The sequence below is a fragment of the Marmota flaviventris genome, chromosome 12, assembly GCF_047511675.1.
Source record: "Marmota flaviventris isolate mMarFla1 chromosome 12, mMarFla1.hap1, whole genome shotgun sequence".
Taxonomy (NCBI): Eukaryota; Metazoa; Chordata; class Mammalia; order Rodentia; family Sciuridae; genus Marmota; species Marmota flaviventris.
This window is the reverse complement of record NC_092509.1, coordinates 74,429,462-74,446,467: the sequence shown is the minus strand read 5'-3', so window position 1 is coordinate 74,446,467 and position 17,006 is coordinate 74,429,462. Positions and strand designations below refer to the sequence as shown.

The 17,006-nt window shown below is 41.2% G+C and overlaps 1 protein-coding gene across 1 annotated transcript in view; it reads left to right on the top strand.

The window, feature by feature from the left end:
* LOC114092130 (zona pellucida sperm-binding protein 3 receptor-like) overlaps window positions 1-16,237 on the top strand; it is a 40,575-nt gene extending 24,338 nt beyond the window's left edge. Inside the window, exons 9-11 of the mRNA XM_027934652.3 lie at window positions 14,091-14,261; window positions 15,231-15,406; window positions 15,922-16,237. Of these exons, the coding sequence (XP_027790453.2) occupies window positions 14,091-14,261; window positions 15,231-15,406; window positions 15,922-16,095 (521 nt within the window). The 3' untranslated portion in view covers window positions 16,096-16,237. The remainder of the gene's footprint in view (window positions 1-14,090; window positions 14,262-15,230; window positions 15,407-15,921) is intronic.
* Window positions 16,238-17,006: the final 769 nt, after the last annotated feature.

Here is a 17,006-nt window from a genome sequence, read left to right as displayed (position 1 = left end):
AACCTAAACTAGCAGTAAAATGATAGTGAAAATAAAAAAGTTAGAAGAAACAGAAGCATCAAAAATTAACCCCAAATAAGTTTAAAACTAAATGAGCCAACTCCATAAAACTATTAAAACAAAACATGGGAGAAGGGGATCCAAGATGGCGGTCCAGAGTGGGGCAGCATTCTGTGTCACTCTGTGACCTGGGACTCAATTTATGAGAACGCTGCTTCTCTGTGAGCAAAATTCCTGCTCCCATGTGGGAATCATGGCCACCATGCCTGCCCAGGGCTCCAGGTCTCAGCATCAGAGTAGGTCTCCCAACTACTCGCCCACACAGGACTATTGGGTTCCCCAGCGGGACCATCAGCACCCACCCAGAACTTTCAGCCAACCACCTAAGCAGAAATCACCAACACTACTCCCACGCAGGACATCCGGCAGCTTCCCACACACACACACACGAATTCTGGCCACCACTCCCACGTGGGCCCCATCTACCAACATGGGCCTCCCTGGGTCGCAGCCATCTTGGGTCTCTGCAGCATCAGATAGTCCCCTATGCACAGTAGCATGCCTGCACCTGGGCACCTCACACTCTGAAGACAGCTGAAACCACACACTGCATGCCACAGAGCTCTCTCTGAACACATTGTCCATGTCCAATGCCATCACCCAGCTCCCCCCACCCGACCCAACACCCCATCGCTGAAAGCTGCCGCCTCCATCTGGGGCCACCTTCATCACCATCTTCGGTGGGGGTAACTCCCAGTTTAGAACTCCGGCTGGCCAGGTACCCAGTTTCTAACTCTCCCATCCCCGCATTCCTTCCATACCCTGGCACAGTGACACCCTGGTTAACTTCACCACCCAGAGGCTGAAGATGATATTGCTGGTTATCGGTGATGAGCCCTGCTTCCCCACATGTTGAAGTTTGAACATTAGAGAAGCACACCCAGGCAAGCATATGAAGCAGGGTTTATTTAAAAAGGGGTAACACAGACTTCTCCCTATGAAGAAAGGAGAAGGGGCCATAGCTGGTATCCTGGTATCCCACAAAGCGAGGGTTCGGCCCTTTTTATATGTCCTAGGCTTCCTTTGTTCTCCTGCCTTTCCCCATATCTTTCTCCTTCGTGAGAAGGTGACTAGGCCCAGGAAGGCTCAGTGGGATGGCCAAAAGGTGGGAAATAGGTGGGCTGAAGGGGGAAGGGCAGGATGGAGTAGACATGGGCACAGTAACAATCTTATAGCTCCCTGTAGGGCAGGGAAATTCTTGGGACAGGTTACCTTGGCTACAGGTTGGGGCAGGTTCTTGAAAAGATCCCTCAGTCTCCAACTTCCCAGACTCACTTAAAATTGGCCTCCTTGACCTGACCTGCTTTGATTTACCTATCTACTATGACTGCCTGTCTAATTCTGGCTTCAAAGATACCAGCTAACAACAGACAACCCCACCTATTGGATGAGAAGGGAAGCAGGAAAGATACTGATCTCCAACCAAAACAATCCTGTTTCTTCCTTCAAGATATTTTTTTCCTCCTCTCCCTCTCTATTTTCACACCATCACATCCGCAACATATGTGAAACCAAGTATTTTGCAAGAATTAGGTTTTTAAGGACTGGGATGTCGGAATAGTATATTACAGCTGTGTTGTGTATGTGTGTGTGGTAATATATATATATTTTTTTCTTTTATCCCACCAATTTCTACTATTTTAACATTTTTTTATTTTTCTCAATATATATGTGTGTTTTTTTATGTACTCTACTGTCTTCCCACTTACTTGTCTACCCAAAATTACTCCCTCTCCCTTCTCCTGCTACTAATCTTCCTCTTTAGATTTCTCTTTCACACTACCTAAGATATAACAACTCTATATCCTCACCTCCTGCCTCCTCAGCATATCATCCTACTCCTCACCCCCAGTTCTTTGTCTACTATCAGAAATTGTAAACCCTTTTATAAACCCACTGTATATATTGCAGATAATAATTGAGTTTACCATTTCTGTACATTGTGACCAAACTATAAATGTCTTACTAGTAAACATTTGTTTCTAGGGTGTATACTGTTTATATTGGGATCTGATAACATTGTTCTATACCTCAAAGGAGAGGTATTGGATCACTACAGGGGCACTATAATCCTATAAGGTAAAAACAGACATCTAGGTAGGTCACACCCAAGGGCGCAGTAAGAGAAGGGGATGAATAGTATATTACATCGTGTTGTGCATGTGTGTGTGTGTGTATACATATATTTATGTATATATACACATATTTCCATGGAAGATTCTACCCTAAACAGGGCAAGGGGTTATATTACAAAGGGACAGGTGAGCACAGCTTCACCCATGGGGCTGTAGCAAGACACACCCATGCACAAGACATCAACTCTCAAACCCAAGAAGTGTGGGGAAAACTCTGCCACATTTCTGTGACTGGGCGCCTCAGCACCCAGCCTGGGAGTGTGACCCAGTCACATGCAAGGTTGGTCTCCCACACTTGCTAATCCCTTGCCCCCTCCCTTTCCATCCCACCCCTCTTCCTTATCTAGAATTCATCTAGTCCTCCCATGCTCCCCCTCCCTACCCCACTATGAGTCAGCCTCCTTATATCAGAGAAAACATTCAGCATTTGTTTTTTGGGGATTGGCTAACTTCACTTAGCATTATCTTCTCCAGCGCCATCTGTTTACATGCAAATTCCATGATTTCATTCTCTTTTATTGCTGAGTAAAATTCCATTATGTATATATGCCACATTTTTTAATCCATTCATCCACTGAAGGGCCTCTAGGTTGGCTCCACAGTTTAGCTATTGTGAATTGTGCTACTAAGCTGAGTTCTTTTAACAGAAAAACATTGAATAGACATCAGATCCCACACTCCCCCGGGAGCTCCAAGGGGGCTTCGCCAAAGCTCTGCTCTCCACAAGAAAGGGAAAGTGGCAGCCTGGCCCATCCCTGGGCTATGGAAGTTCTCTGGCCCAACTCTCTTCTAAATGACCTTGGTTGCTGCTCTGCTGGATTCTGTTCTTGGTGAGTAGTGGGGTGACAAGCCAGATAGTCACCAGTCAGTCACAGCACAATGAGTTCATTGCACAACTACTTTCACAGATGCCTAAAAGATACCCTTCATGTACACCATGGGGCATATGTATGACCTGGAGTTTAGGGAAATTTGCTATAATCTCACAAATAGGCGCTTCATAGATGTTCTTGATATTTCTCTTTAAGAGTTTCCTCTCCAGCAATCTACCAACAATTCAACCTCAAAGCAATCGTGACTTGGAATAACTGTATATTACCTGCCAGTCTGACCATCAAGAATGCTCAGTACTTGTGTGGGTATGCAGAATGTAGGGCAGGTGGGGATAATCTGCTGGGGCCTCTAAAAAGGAATTTAGTACTTTAATTCTTGCTAAGGAAGTCAAATTAAATTTTTATTTCCCAAGAGTTTGGCACAATGTGGTGCTTTTGAAAAAAATCTTCATTTTTGAGTACGCAATCTATTCAAACCCCAAACGTCCAAAAAATGTAAATAAAATGGCTTCTTTTAGTCTCAGACTCCTGAAGCAATTAATCTTACATAATGCTTTTTATTAATAAAACAAATGTTTTGACCAAGGCAAGTTAAATGGCATGACATAGACATCTGGATTCTGAGTAGGCAGATGTGGGCAATCAGAGAATAATGAAATTCCGTTCTATTCATCTGTTTTTTTGACATATTATCATTTATTCAGGGAAGGATGGATATAATCTTCTTTGACTTTTTTATTACTTTTGATATAGTCATGAATTTTTTGGTGATCACTTGCTGTATTCATTGACCTCTGGGGACAATGAGAAGGCATGTGAAAGAGGAAAACATAGTCCTTGGTCTAAAAATCTTACTATTCAAACACTGAGATGCCATATTCCAAGACATAATGTTTGGCCTGACTGTGAACACCTGCTAGAGGAAAAGTCTCTCCCAATTCCTTTTCATAGACCAATCCTCAGGTCAATCTCACTTTTGCCCATTATTCCTCTCAGAATGCACCCCCTCCTCCAGGTTTTTGGGGATTTTGTTTGTTTTTTTTGTTGTTGTTGTTTTTGGTACCAGTGATTGAACTCAGGGGCACTTGACCGCTGAGCCATATCCCCAGCCCTATTTTGTATTTTATTTAGAGACAGGGTCTCACTGAGTTGCTTAATGCCTCACTTTTGCTTAGGCTGGCTTTGAACTTGTGACCATCCTGCCTCAGCCTACCAAGTCGCCGGGATTATAGGCTTGTGCCACTGCGCCTGGCTCCCTACTCCTTTCTTTAAGTCACCTTTAGGAAGTTTTCAGAAGACTGTGAACATGTGGTCATAAACATAAAATTCATGCAAAAACTCCAAACCCAGAGTAGATGAAAATAGTCCTGGAAATATATAAACTGTCTCTAGAGATTGAACAATTAGAACAAGAAAAAAATAAGTGGATGAATACTAATCAAAATTTTCCAAGAAAGAGGAAGCAGAGGAGTCATTTTTGCCTCTAAATCATTATACGGAAACTTCATTCAGCAATTCTACTCTTCCTTGAGCACCATGTTTCTGGGCTTGGAGAATTTAATTGTTTATCATCACTGAAAATGGGTAATTATTGACTATCTTGCAGCTGTGGCTCCAATGTCTACTTAACTCACTGTGCTGGTTAAATAATCATCCATCAAATATCAGTTTGCCTGTGTTGTCATCTTAGCATGTCACATAAATATCGCACACCCAGTTCACAAATCTGTTGCTTACATTGCCTGTAATTAACTTTATGTCCTTCAGAAAGGATGAAAGCTAGAAAATTCAAAATGTTCCAGCCACCACCTTCCCCTGGTGCTTTTACTGCACAACTCTTCCGTCCAGAACCTGCCTCTCTGTGCCTTCAGGGAAAAGGTCCCAAAATTCAATGGATTTTCAAAGTAAACACACCTTTGTAATTAAAAAAAAAAAAAAAAAAAACAGAGAAAAAGAACCTCATTGAAATTGCATTGGTACTTGGTGCCCCCTTGTGGTCACTCTACTCCACCCCTGTCAAGACTTGAATTCTCACTTGTAGCAGTTTTACATGTTATTGCACTTTATATAAAAGGAATCATACATTATGCATCCTTTCACTCATATCTTTTTTCTAAATCTTATATTTGTGAGACTTATCCATATTGCATGTACTCAAAGGCATTCACTCCATTTCTATTTATATAACATTCCAATCTGGAATATGCCACTATTTACTTGCTTATAATATTGTGATAGACATTTGGGTTATTTGGGGGGTTGTTTTGGATATTATTAATAGTGCTTCTATGAAAATTTTTGTACATGTCTTTTGTTGAACATATATATTTACATACATAAAGGATGAACTGGCTGGGTCATAAGGTGTGTGGTGTTCGTATGTGTTCAGCACATTACAAAGTGGTTCCAGGAAACTGCACTCACACATGCATGTCGCAAGCCATCCATGGGCTGTGTGTGTGAGCTATATGCATTTGAGCACAAGAGGGGACTGGACTGACCTTGCTGCTCTGACTGGGCTGTGCGACATATGTATCCTTTTTGCTCGCTCAGCCTAGGATCCCCACACAGCACCTGAAATGGGTGTGACTTTCCAAGATGTCAGTCAAACTGCTAACCAAAAGACATCACCAAGCAAGACTCCACCCTCCAAAACCGACCCTTTGTCCTATTTGGATGGAATGTTCTATTGAACAGCTCTACCCAGTAAAAACCAGGGTTCAGAGTGTGCTCTCTCTCTCTTGCCTCCCTTTTGGGAGCTGAGGCAGAGGAGCCATCACTGCACTCCAAAAAGGTATTTTCTGTGTCTGTGTGGGTTTTCCTCGCTAGCCCAATTCACCTGGAGTGACTCTGACTGATTCAGTCGCGTGTGGCGACACAAGCAGAAAGTGAGCATTCTATACAACACTTGCTGTTGTTCATGCTTTTCCTTCCTTAGAAAGGATTGAAGTGTTTTCAAACAGTATTTTAAATTTGTTCTTCCACCATGACAAGTGAGGTTGAATGATATTTCATAGATTCGTTGACTGTTTAGAGATTTCTTTGCTGTGAATTTCTAGTTCCAATCTTACATTTTTCTTGTGCAGCATCTGTCTCGCTCAAATTCAGTTGTCATAATTTTAATACAGTCTAGATTAAATTCCTTTGTGAGATGTGCATTGTAAATTCCTTTAACAATTCTATGGCATGCCTTTTAACTTCAATACGACTTTTATAATGTGTGTTTTATAAACACGAATTCCCAGTTTTAATGTTGTACAAAATACCAAGTATTTCCCCTTTGATTAATACTTTCTGGTGGGTTCTATTAAAGAAATCTATACTTACTCAAATGTAACACATACATTTACCCATGTTTTCTTTTAGGATTATTTCATAATTTCACTTTTGCATTTCAGTCTATGGTCCACCTGGAATTACTATGGTATGAAGCAAAGGACCAAGATTCATTTCTTCCATACAAATATGCAATTGATTTGGCCTTCCATTGTCATTGCTCTGTGGAGTCACTTTGTCATAAGTCAATTGAGGACATATATTGGGGTTTTGTTACTTGATTCTGCATTGTCAATCCTTGATGAATTTGGTTAGCTATACAAATGTCACAATGCCAAAGATGGCGGGCCAGTGGAAGGCAGCGTTCTGTGTCACTTCAAGACCTGGGACTTAAGCAGTGAGAATATTGTTTCTCTGCAAGTGATATTCCTGCTCCTGTGCAGGAATCATGGCCACCGTGCCCATGCAGGGCTCCAGGCCTCTGTGTGAGACTAAGTCTCCCAACTACTGGCCCACACAGGACTACTTAGGAGCCCAAGCGAGACCATTAGCACCTGCCGAACTTCTGGCCACCCACCTGAGCAGAAATCCCGGTTGCTGCTCCCATGCAGGACACCCAGCAGCTACCCATGCACAGGAACTCTGGCCGCCACTCCCACGTGGACCCCCATCTACCAATGTGGGGCTCCCCTGGTGGCTGCCATCTTGGACTCTGCAGCAACAGAGATAGTCCCCTATGCGCGGTAGCACGCCTGCACCTGGGAACCTCACACAGGCTCTGAAGACAGCCGAAACCACACACTGCATGCCACAGAGCTCTCTCTGAACACATTGTCCATGTCCAATGCCATCACCCAGCTCCCCACCACTTGACAGGACACCCCATGGCTGAAAGCAGCCACCTACATTTGGGGCCACTTTCATCACCATCTTTGGTGGGGGCCACTCCCAGTTTGGAACTCCGGCTGGCCAGGTACCCAGTTTCTAACTCCCCCTTCTCCCCAGCAGCCACCAACCTGGCACAGTGACATCAGTGGTTACCTTCACCATCCTGAGGGCAGAGATACCAGCTAACAACAGAGGACCCCACCTACTGGATGAGAAGGGAAGCAGGAAAGATACTGATCTCCAACCAAAACAATCCTTGTTGCTTCCTTGGAGATTTTTTTCCCCCTTCTTATTCCCTTTTCTCCCGCCCTCACATTTCCAACATGTGGAACCAAGTACTTTTTGTGAATTAGAATTTTGAGGTCTGGGACGTCTGAATAGTATATGACAGTTGTGTTGTATATTCTCTTTTTCTACCAATTTTTACTATTATAACATTTTTTATTTTTCTTAAGAATCTATTTCTGCTCTTCATTTCTCTTTCTTTCTATGTATCTGTCTGTCTCTTTATCTATCTCTCCCTATCAATAGGTACTCTATTCCCATGGATAGAACCTACAGTTCCATATAAAATAGAATTGGTGATTGTAGTAGTCCTTGTCTTATTATTGATCTCATGAGGAAATCTTTTACTCATTTACTTTTATGTAGGATGTCTATTATAGGTACTTTGTAGAAACTCTTAATAAGATTGCAGAAGTTCCCTTCCATTTATAATTTTCAAAGGATTTTTCTTTTCTCATGAACGTGTGTTGAGATTTATCAAATGCTTCTTCTGCATCTATTGATCAAAAACATTTTTCAGGTCATGGAGAGAATGCTTTAATGTTATTTGTTGCTGTATAGTAAATCCCAAAACTACGACTTAAATTAGTAACACTATTACTTTGTTCATAAATGAAACTTGAGCAGCATCTGGTGGGTGATGAATTTGCTCTACTCAGCATCATCTGCAGTGTTATCCAAACTGGGGACTGGAATCTTCTAGAGATGGGCTGACTCACTAGCGGGTCTGATACCTGAGTTGGAAAACTCCACAAACTGTGGACTAGAGTCCCCAGGGCTCCACAGCCATCTCCATCTTTATGTGACATCTGCCCTTGTTCTCCCTAGTTGGGCCAATTCAGGGATCTCCTACTATCAGGTACTATTTTAGAAGATATAGTGTCTTTATAGGTTGAAACTCCAGTCCACATGGTATCCTTTCTCAGTTGCCTGGTCATTCAATAGGCCATCCCACTCTCTTCTAAGGTCAGTTCCTTCCGTGGTATGGGATAGCAGGTAAGACCAGTGAAGATCCTGAACACCTGTCTATTGACTTTCTTTTTGCTTTTGTCAAGTGAATTTCTTGATCAAAGGCAATGCTGTATGTTCTACCACGACAGGGAACAGGCATTTAGTAAGCTCACAGATGGCATGTCTGGAAGAAGCCTGGCCTCAAGGATGTAAGTCCAAATCCAGACTAAAACCTCCTTCTACAAAGGCAAATCACTCTCTGCCATGATATCAGCTGATTGACCAGCCTCCTTGGATGCGATGCCATAATGGATTTGGGCAGATTAAAATACCTGCTCTTTTTTCCAGCAGGAAGGATATCTCAGTGGCATTTTTACACTATCTGCCTGAGGTTACCTGAGCAATAAGTTCCTGCAAAGGCAACTTACCAAACCGCATTCATTTTTCTGCTCTTCCATTTTTTCACCCCTTTTCTTTTAATGGTGCATTCCGGGATTACCTCTCAGATAAATTTCTTGAATTCAAGTCATTTCAAGAGCTGCTTTATGGCAGACTAGAGCAAATAGCAGCACCTTTTCCATTGATATCTTTTGCTCACTTAGATGAGTCCTGATATGGTCCTTTATGGTGAGTTGGGCTATTGGAAGAGCATTTCATCCCTCAAGATCTTAACCCCATTCCTGTCCTTCTGCACTTTAAGAAAAAAAAAAACCTATTATTATTATTATTTCTTTTTGTGGAGGTTTCCAACTCAAGTATCAGAGCAGGAATTTCTAAAGTAAATATGTCACAACGATCATTGTAGTCTCAAACCCCTCTTTAATTTATGGGGATACTAGGGCCTGAGTTATTGGGACTGCTGGTTAAGCCACACGGTTCCTGATAGATGTTTTGTGGTTTGGGTTTCCTGATAGAGCAGACAGTCTACAGTCTTTCCCATCATACTAGAAGCAGAATGTTCCTAGGAATATACTCTCAAAGTGACAGGCTCAGGGTCACATAAAAGAAACCTTTGTAGTCTGATTCAGTGAAAACCAGTTTTTCATAATGGAAAGAATTTAGGACTTGATCCAGACTTAGAATCTTACCTAGCCGTTGATGAAAAAGATATTAGGAAGTGTACTTAGTCATTCTGAATTAGTTTCCTCATCTGTAAAATGTGACTAATAATTCCGATGCTATAATTTTGTTTTAAGAAATTAAGTGCAATAATTTAGTAAATTTAGAATATGATTAATAAGCAAAAGCTGTGTTTTTAAAATGATTTTCTGTACAATTATTTAAATGTCATTTTTTTCTCTGACATACTCTTATTTATTTTAGTTCTTCCTTATAAAATGAAGGGACCACATGATGTGTTTAATTGCTTTTCTTTCTCTCTAGACAGTTTGAAATTTATTTGCATGGTCACCAATATTCCTGAGGAGTCCAGTCATTTACTTATGGGGAATGTTCCTCTTTATTTCTGAGAGCTAAGCATTTGGTTGTTATATCCCTTTTGCACTCATGACAGGTCAACTTGGTGTCAAGGTCATTGTCCGACATTTTCTAGTGTTCACCATCATCTCAGGATAAATATCTGTGTATTTCCAAGTAACCAATATCTATAGCATGTTCAAAGAGCAAAACATGAAGTGCAGGTTGATAACTCCCTCTCCTGCTTCATGGCGACTACAATAATCTGGGCATAAGACCCAGGTAGCTCTTTAGTAGACCAGCTTTAACACAAATTGTTATTAATGAACTAAGACTTGGGGTTAACAAATATGTCTTCTACAACTCTCTTCATGCTTTTACCAGAAGAATAAGTCTGGTATGGAAGGTTCTTCCCTCTGACCCAGCACTGTCATGAAACTTTCTCCATTAATTATGCCCCATACTCTACCTCTTACTTTTCTATGCATGCTTTATCTGACTCTCAGAAATTTCCCTTTACCTTCCAACTAGTGTAGCCCCAAGGCTGATTAATTTGGTGCAATAAGTACTTCAGGAAACACATACATATTGAGAGAATAATTGTTTTTACTGAACTTTTGCCCTTTCATAATTTTAAATTTGTATGCATTCTCTAATCTAATTAGGCTGTGAAATGTTTAGGGGCCACACTTAGCTATGAACCTTTTCCTATCCCATTTTCCTACTGGGAATTCACACACAACTGAAGAGCTGACACCTCTAGGAAATGGTGCAGAACTGTCTCCCTCAGCATCTCAGCCTCCTCCCTGTGGAACCTGCCTCACACACCCTGCCTCGACTACCTGGAGAGAAATGAGGTACATGTAGAAATAACAACTTAATGAGTGCTCATATTGCCAGGGGAGAAAATCTTGGGGGTGTGAGTATCAATTGCCACAGAATCCCAGAGAGCCCTCATGTCGAATTCACATTATTCTCCCTCAGGTTTATTGGATGGCTTGGATCGGGTTCCGTCTTGTACCTGGTCTTCTCAATTCTGCCCCTCCTCTTCCGTGACTCACTATTGTGACCTTGCCAGGACTTAGTTCCTTGAGTCAGGCGCCAATGTGCTAGTGGTTTACAGCTTCAACTTTAGCCTGATTCAGGGCATCTGAGAACGCTGAGCCCCGGTGCTCTGTCTCTGAGTTTCTGTATAATGCCCTCTAAATTCCAGAGAATTTTTTCAGCACTATGGCTCCTTGGGGTCCTGTCTCTATTGTGGTGCCCACCTGTCCTGTGTGGTGAGTACAGAACAATGAGAAAGAGCAGATAGTTTAAATCAACATCTAGAGAATTCTGATTAAGAATTAACCCAATGGCTCTAAATCAGTACAATTTTGGATAAATACAATAAAGTACATTATCAAGAAATGCATTTAAATAGTTTTATTCCTTTCAATATTGGCTATAATTACTTGAAAAGCTTACAAATCCTTGAGGAAATGATCTAGCAGAAAAAATTAATTTTTATGTAAATGTATGATATTTAAATGAATACTCATACATATAGAAGTTAATTTTTCTGTAGGCTCTACTTCTTTTACATTAAGGATTGTGCAGAACATATTCATCATTGAGAAAGTAAAATTTTAAGTTATTATGAATAATGAGTTCATTTGCTAGAGTAAAATTACAAGGCATTGCATAAACTGATTATATTGTTTAAGTGTGGGGTATTGAGTTATAATTTAGAGAAGAATTGTCCCTAACTGATAAATACTGAAAGGGTTTATGAGGACCTACAGGTCCCACTAGGATAGAACTGGTTATAAATACATGTAATTGTTTTCATTTATAAACAGAAGTATGATAAGAAAAAGTAGTATTTCTTATTTTTCTGATATTTCTTTTTAAGAGAAAAATTACTAAGCATATTAAAAATATTTACATACATACCCCTAATGCTATCTATCACAGCATTTAAAGTAGATCATTTTATATTGGATTTCAAACTCACCCAACAGAGAAGAAAACATTGCATCAATAGCTGTGTTGGTTCCTATGGAGACTACCATTCATATTCAAGTAATAGAGGGTATTTTCCAATTCTGATGATGCAAAAATTAAATGCCAAGCCTTTGGAGTCTCTTTGTGTCTCGTTGTCATAGAGACAATTTGTCAGGATTTCTAGGGCCCCAGGATGATTCTATGCTGTCCAGACTTTGAACTTTTCTAATATCACAGAGTGACTTCAGAGCTATTTTCCTAAGGGTGGCATAAGAGTATTTTACTTTGAAAGATTTTTACAACCAAATAAATTTTGTTTTAAGGGAAAATTGAGGTTAGGTAAAATAATTCCTTTACCCTGGATGATTCTGTTGTCTTGGGAATTCAGACGGCTGAATCTGCTATTCTTCCAAAGCCCTTATCCAGTCTAACCCTCATGGTCTTCTCTGAGCAACAACCCCATTGACCTTCCAGCACTCCTCTTCCTTTCTAAGCCAGGGAAGGCAGAATATCCAACAGGTCACAGAGTGGCATGATTGCTTCAGGTTTCTCTGCATTTATCCTTCACCCTTCCACTCCCTCAATGTGCCACCTTATCCTGGTCCACAGCCCTTAACCTGAACCAGTGTAAGTTATCCCCAAATCAGTGTCCATCTGGTTTCTGAGCTTGCTTCCTTTTCTTGCACCAATACCAACTTTCTATGGCCTCTAAGCCTTTGCTCAGGCTACTACCTTGGCATGAATGCCTGCTATATCTCACCCATTTAAGCAATTTTATCTAAACCTCAGAATATACTTCCAGACTCCTCTAGGAAATGTTATCTTATCCTTTTCTCCCTTTGTGCATTATTTCTCTCTCCTTCCTTCCTTCCACTTTTCTTGCTAGCCACCCTTGTCTTTGGTCAGGATTGTAAACTGACCTGTATTGTGGTTTTTACTATTCATGTGGTCATTACTTATTTTCTTACATTATGGCAAGGGTATGGCTTGTTGACTGCTGAACAGACTTATATGGATGAATTACAGAATTTTTTTTGTATTAATTCAGAAAAAAAAAGGCTTTTCCTGTTGGATGTGTTTCATTTGATGTTTAGGAAATTCCATTTGTAAACCTGAGACTGGTACATAGGTGAGCACTTATTTTGGACCTTCAATGTCAAGAACAAAGATATACAGAGACTGGACATCTATTCCCTGTTCTCCCTGTAGTTGGATATGAGATGTAATAAGTAGTTGGATACAATATGTAATCTCTTTCTAATAACTGCTGTAGAAGCTCAGAGAAATAAATGATGACTGTTTACTGGAGAAGTTAGAGAACCCTTCATAGAACAAATGGGCCTTGAGGGGCAGATAAAGAAAGAACGGCATCTAGGTAGGAGAGAAGATATGAGCACAGGTAGAGATTTGGGAATTTGATGACATACTTGGGACCAACGGCTAGATGAATCAATTAACCTAGGAAAAAGACACCTATAAAAATAGTGATCTTTAAGGTTGAAGTATCTATGAGAAAGTCCAGAAAATCTTTTTCTAAATATTAATGTGCTGGAAAATGTTTTTAAGTTTTTGTTTCTACTAAATTTATACTTCTGAAATAATCATTACTTGGTTTCAACTCTTAAGAGGGAATCTTGCAAAGTACTTCACCTGACATTCCTACTCCTCTGTTTTCTTAGCTTTCTCATGCAGTGTTTGTGGCTCCTGACAGTGGTCCCTTTCAGAGAGGTGCTCTGCACCTTGTCTTCTTTATTATTCCAATGTTCAGGTTGCCATTTTTATTCCTCTTATGAGCTGTCCTTTAAAAGCCAGTATCTTCTTGATGGAGGTGCATGGTCAGCTTTGATTGGGCAACCAGGTCTCAGGCATTGTGGATTGATTTAACGTCTTTACAGTTTCTCATGGATGAGCACCTTTACCTTTTCCTGAAACGGATTAACCATGCCCCTGGTAGGATATGACTTAGGGCTGAATCCAGCCTTCATGCTAAAAATGGTTCCTAAACAAAGTGAAGTTGAGTAAATACATCAACCAACTGAACAAAAGGGAGCCTTAGGGGTCATAGCTCTAACCTTGCTGGTTCCTCAGCCCGAGGCTTACAGGAGGGCAGCACAAGTGTACTGGTTTGGCCAAGTGATCTTATAGGTAGGGAAGTTGGAAGGACAAAGTGAAGCCTTCTAGGAACTACACAAACCCTGGGATGTGCTGTTTTGCACATTCTAGACATTCACACTCTCTCACTTTCATGTCTCATCATCAGGTTGCAATTTTCCACCTAGCATTGCCCACGGACGTCACAAACGAGTTATTTCATACAATTTCTTCAAATATGAGATAGCATATGAATGTGATAAAGGATATCGACTGGTTGGACCAGCAAAACTCTCCTGCAGTTCTTCTCAGTGGTCACCTGAAGCTCCTCAGTGTAAAGGTAACTCAGCTCTCTCCTCAGCCCATGACAGATGCTGGTGGAGCTGTTGTGAGACAATCAAGATGAAAGTCCTTCCTATGAAAGGCAGCTATGAAAACATTTGATTTGATTTGATTTATTTAAAATAATATATGCATACGGTACACCATGCACAAAGCACAAAGAACCTACACAAATATGCCTCCCCTCCACTTTTTTCTCCAAGTCACAAAGTTGAGCCTCCAGATGGCTCTTGCTCTTGGTTTCTCTTATATATTTCCTGATTTCAGAAGCATCACTTTTTATGTGAGTGTACCTGTGGTCATGAGAAGAATCTTCAAGGAAACTTGTTCAAACATGATTGTAGGCTCTCCTGGAATAATTCCAAATTTCATAAAGCGATAGATATTTCCATCAGAGTTATATACAGGATACCACCTGCTATGATGCAGGTGTGTATGTGAGAGAGGGACTTCTGGTTCACAGCTTATTGGGGGTCAGGAGGAGTCACGATGAAGTCTGACTTTTGCAGGCATCACTTATTGGCCAGCATTGTCTCCATTGCACATGGAATAAGAAGCAAGAGGGGAAATTTGAAACATAGGCTGTGAGGGAGAGCTACTTTGATAGTTAAGAACCTGGGGTCAAATACATTTATTTACCTTCCATCCCTTTATTAAAAATCTCTACGACCTAGGGCAAGTTTCTTACCCTCTCTGTATCTCAACTTTATCCTAGATAAAAATGGAAATATAACAATACTCATTTCATAGGGTTATTGTGAGACCTAAATGAGACAGTCACATAAGGTACTTAACGTGAATCTGATAGGTAGCTATGCTTAATAACAATAATATCATTGTTACAAAAATGGAAAAAAAGAACAATTAGCACCTAAACAAAGTTCATTCTTATTATTGTCTACCATTGTTATTATTATATCTTTTTTCTTAGATTTACAGATTGCCTAAAAATGTGTTTCCATTATAGCTCTCTGTTTGAAACCAGAGATTGAAAATGGGAAGCTGTCTGTGGATAAGAATCAGTTTCTTGAAATGGAAAGTGTCACCATCCAGTGTGACTCTGGCTTTCGAGTGGTGGGTAGCCAAAGGATCACCTGCTCACAAAACAGAACCTGGCACCCGGAGGTGCCTGAGTGTGAGTGGGTAAGTGGCACAATTCAAGGAAATTCTGTGCTGTCAAACTATAGAAATGGTGGTTCCCGCCAAGCTCTCTCCCAGCCAGTAATGCTAATATCTGGCTTTTCAGGATTCCTTTCTGAGTCATTCAAAAAGCTCTTTGTTTTTTCCTTGAAGCACATTTAAGAATGGTAAGTTTTCCAGTCCTTGAGAGTGGGAAACACTAAACCCCATAGAGAGCAGGGCTCATGGACCCAAGAGTACTGACTCCATTCCTATGGACTTTCTAGAGACCACACAATATACTATTGTTCTCCCTCTGCATGATCAGCAGAAATAGCCTCTGCCCCTTTTGTCTGGGCAGCAATCTCAGAATGTACCTGTGTTTTCTGGGAAGACTTTGGTGGTCCCCAACACGATTTCTGGTTTTCCCTGCTCTACCACCAGTCTGGGATTGGTCTTGGTTCTGACCATCAGGATGTACCTCCTCATGGTTTGGTGAGATGATTCTTTACCACGGCCACCATCTCTGTCTCTTTCAGGAGGTCCCTGAAGGCTGCGAGCAAGTACTTTCTGGCAGAAAACTCATGCAGCGTCTCCCGAGCCCAGAGGATGTGAAAGTGGCCCTGGAAATGTATAAGCTGTCTCTGGAGACGGAACTACTGGAATTACAGAGATACAAAGCAAGACAATCTATTCTGGAGACACCGCTGTAATTTTCCCAAAATAAATAGGAAAAAAAAGATGGCTGACTGGCTTGCTGCCTGTCAATTCAATGTGAATCACTTCAGTTTAGCAATCCTACTATGTCTTTGACACCAATATTCAAGAAATTAAATATTCATATATCAGAACTACTTTATCTTTGTGGTCATTTAAGATCCCAACAAATAATTATCCCAAACAATCCCATTACATAGCTTAATGTTTTTATTCACTGTGTAGACCTAAGAAGTATGTAATTGGGGTCACACCTAGGTGACCCTAGACTCCACAGTTCCACATGTGCTCATCACTCAGGCCTCCAGAACACAGATTGAATGTCAACGCACCCTAACCCCTGTCCACTCCTCCCCGCTTTAGAGAGTCATACCCTCCTTGAACTCACACCATCTCTTTCACTCCCATCACATCTCAACTTCCATAATGCGGATTTGCATCTGGGTCTGATCTCCTTCTTCCCACCCCAGGGAGGGAACTCCAAAGGACAGATAGGTGTGAAGCCCACAGGTCAGCCACCTCCTGTTCCCAAATCTTCCATCCTAATTGGTCACCACTTGACTTAATATTAAAATGTATTCTTGAGCAACCTTTGCACACATGAGGAGAAACCCCAACCTGGTGCCAACCTCCTTCATGTCTCTGGGTACCCTGGAGACTTATATTTCTTTCAGGCATCACTCCCTCGGCCTCTTGCTGCCTCTGAATTCTCTTTTGCCTTCCTGTGCCAGTACCTCCTGCTGCCTCTTCTCTCCTTTGTGCAGAAATCTGGAGATCATTAGCCTCTTTGACTTAATTTCCCCAAGCATAGTAAAAGGGGGCCATGGTTTCGCAGGCTTCACTGAACTTCAGATGTGACCTTGGGCTTGAAGGGCTAGAGAATCCCACCCACCATGGAAGGTATCAA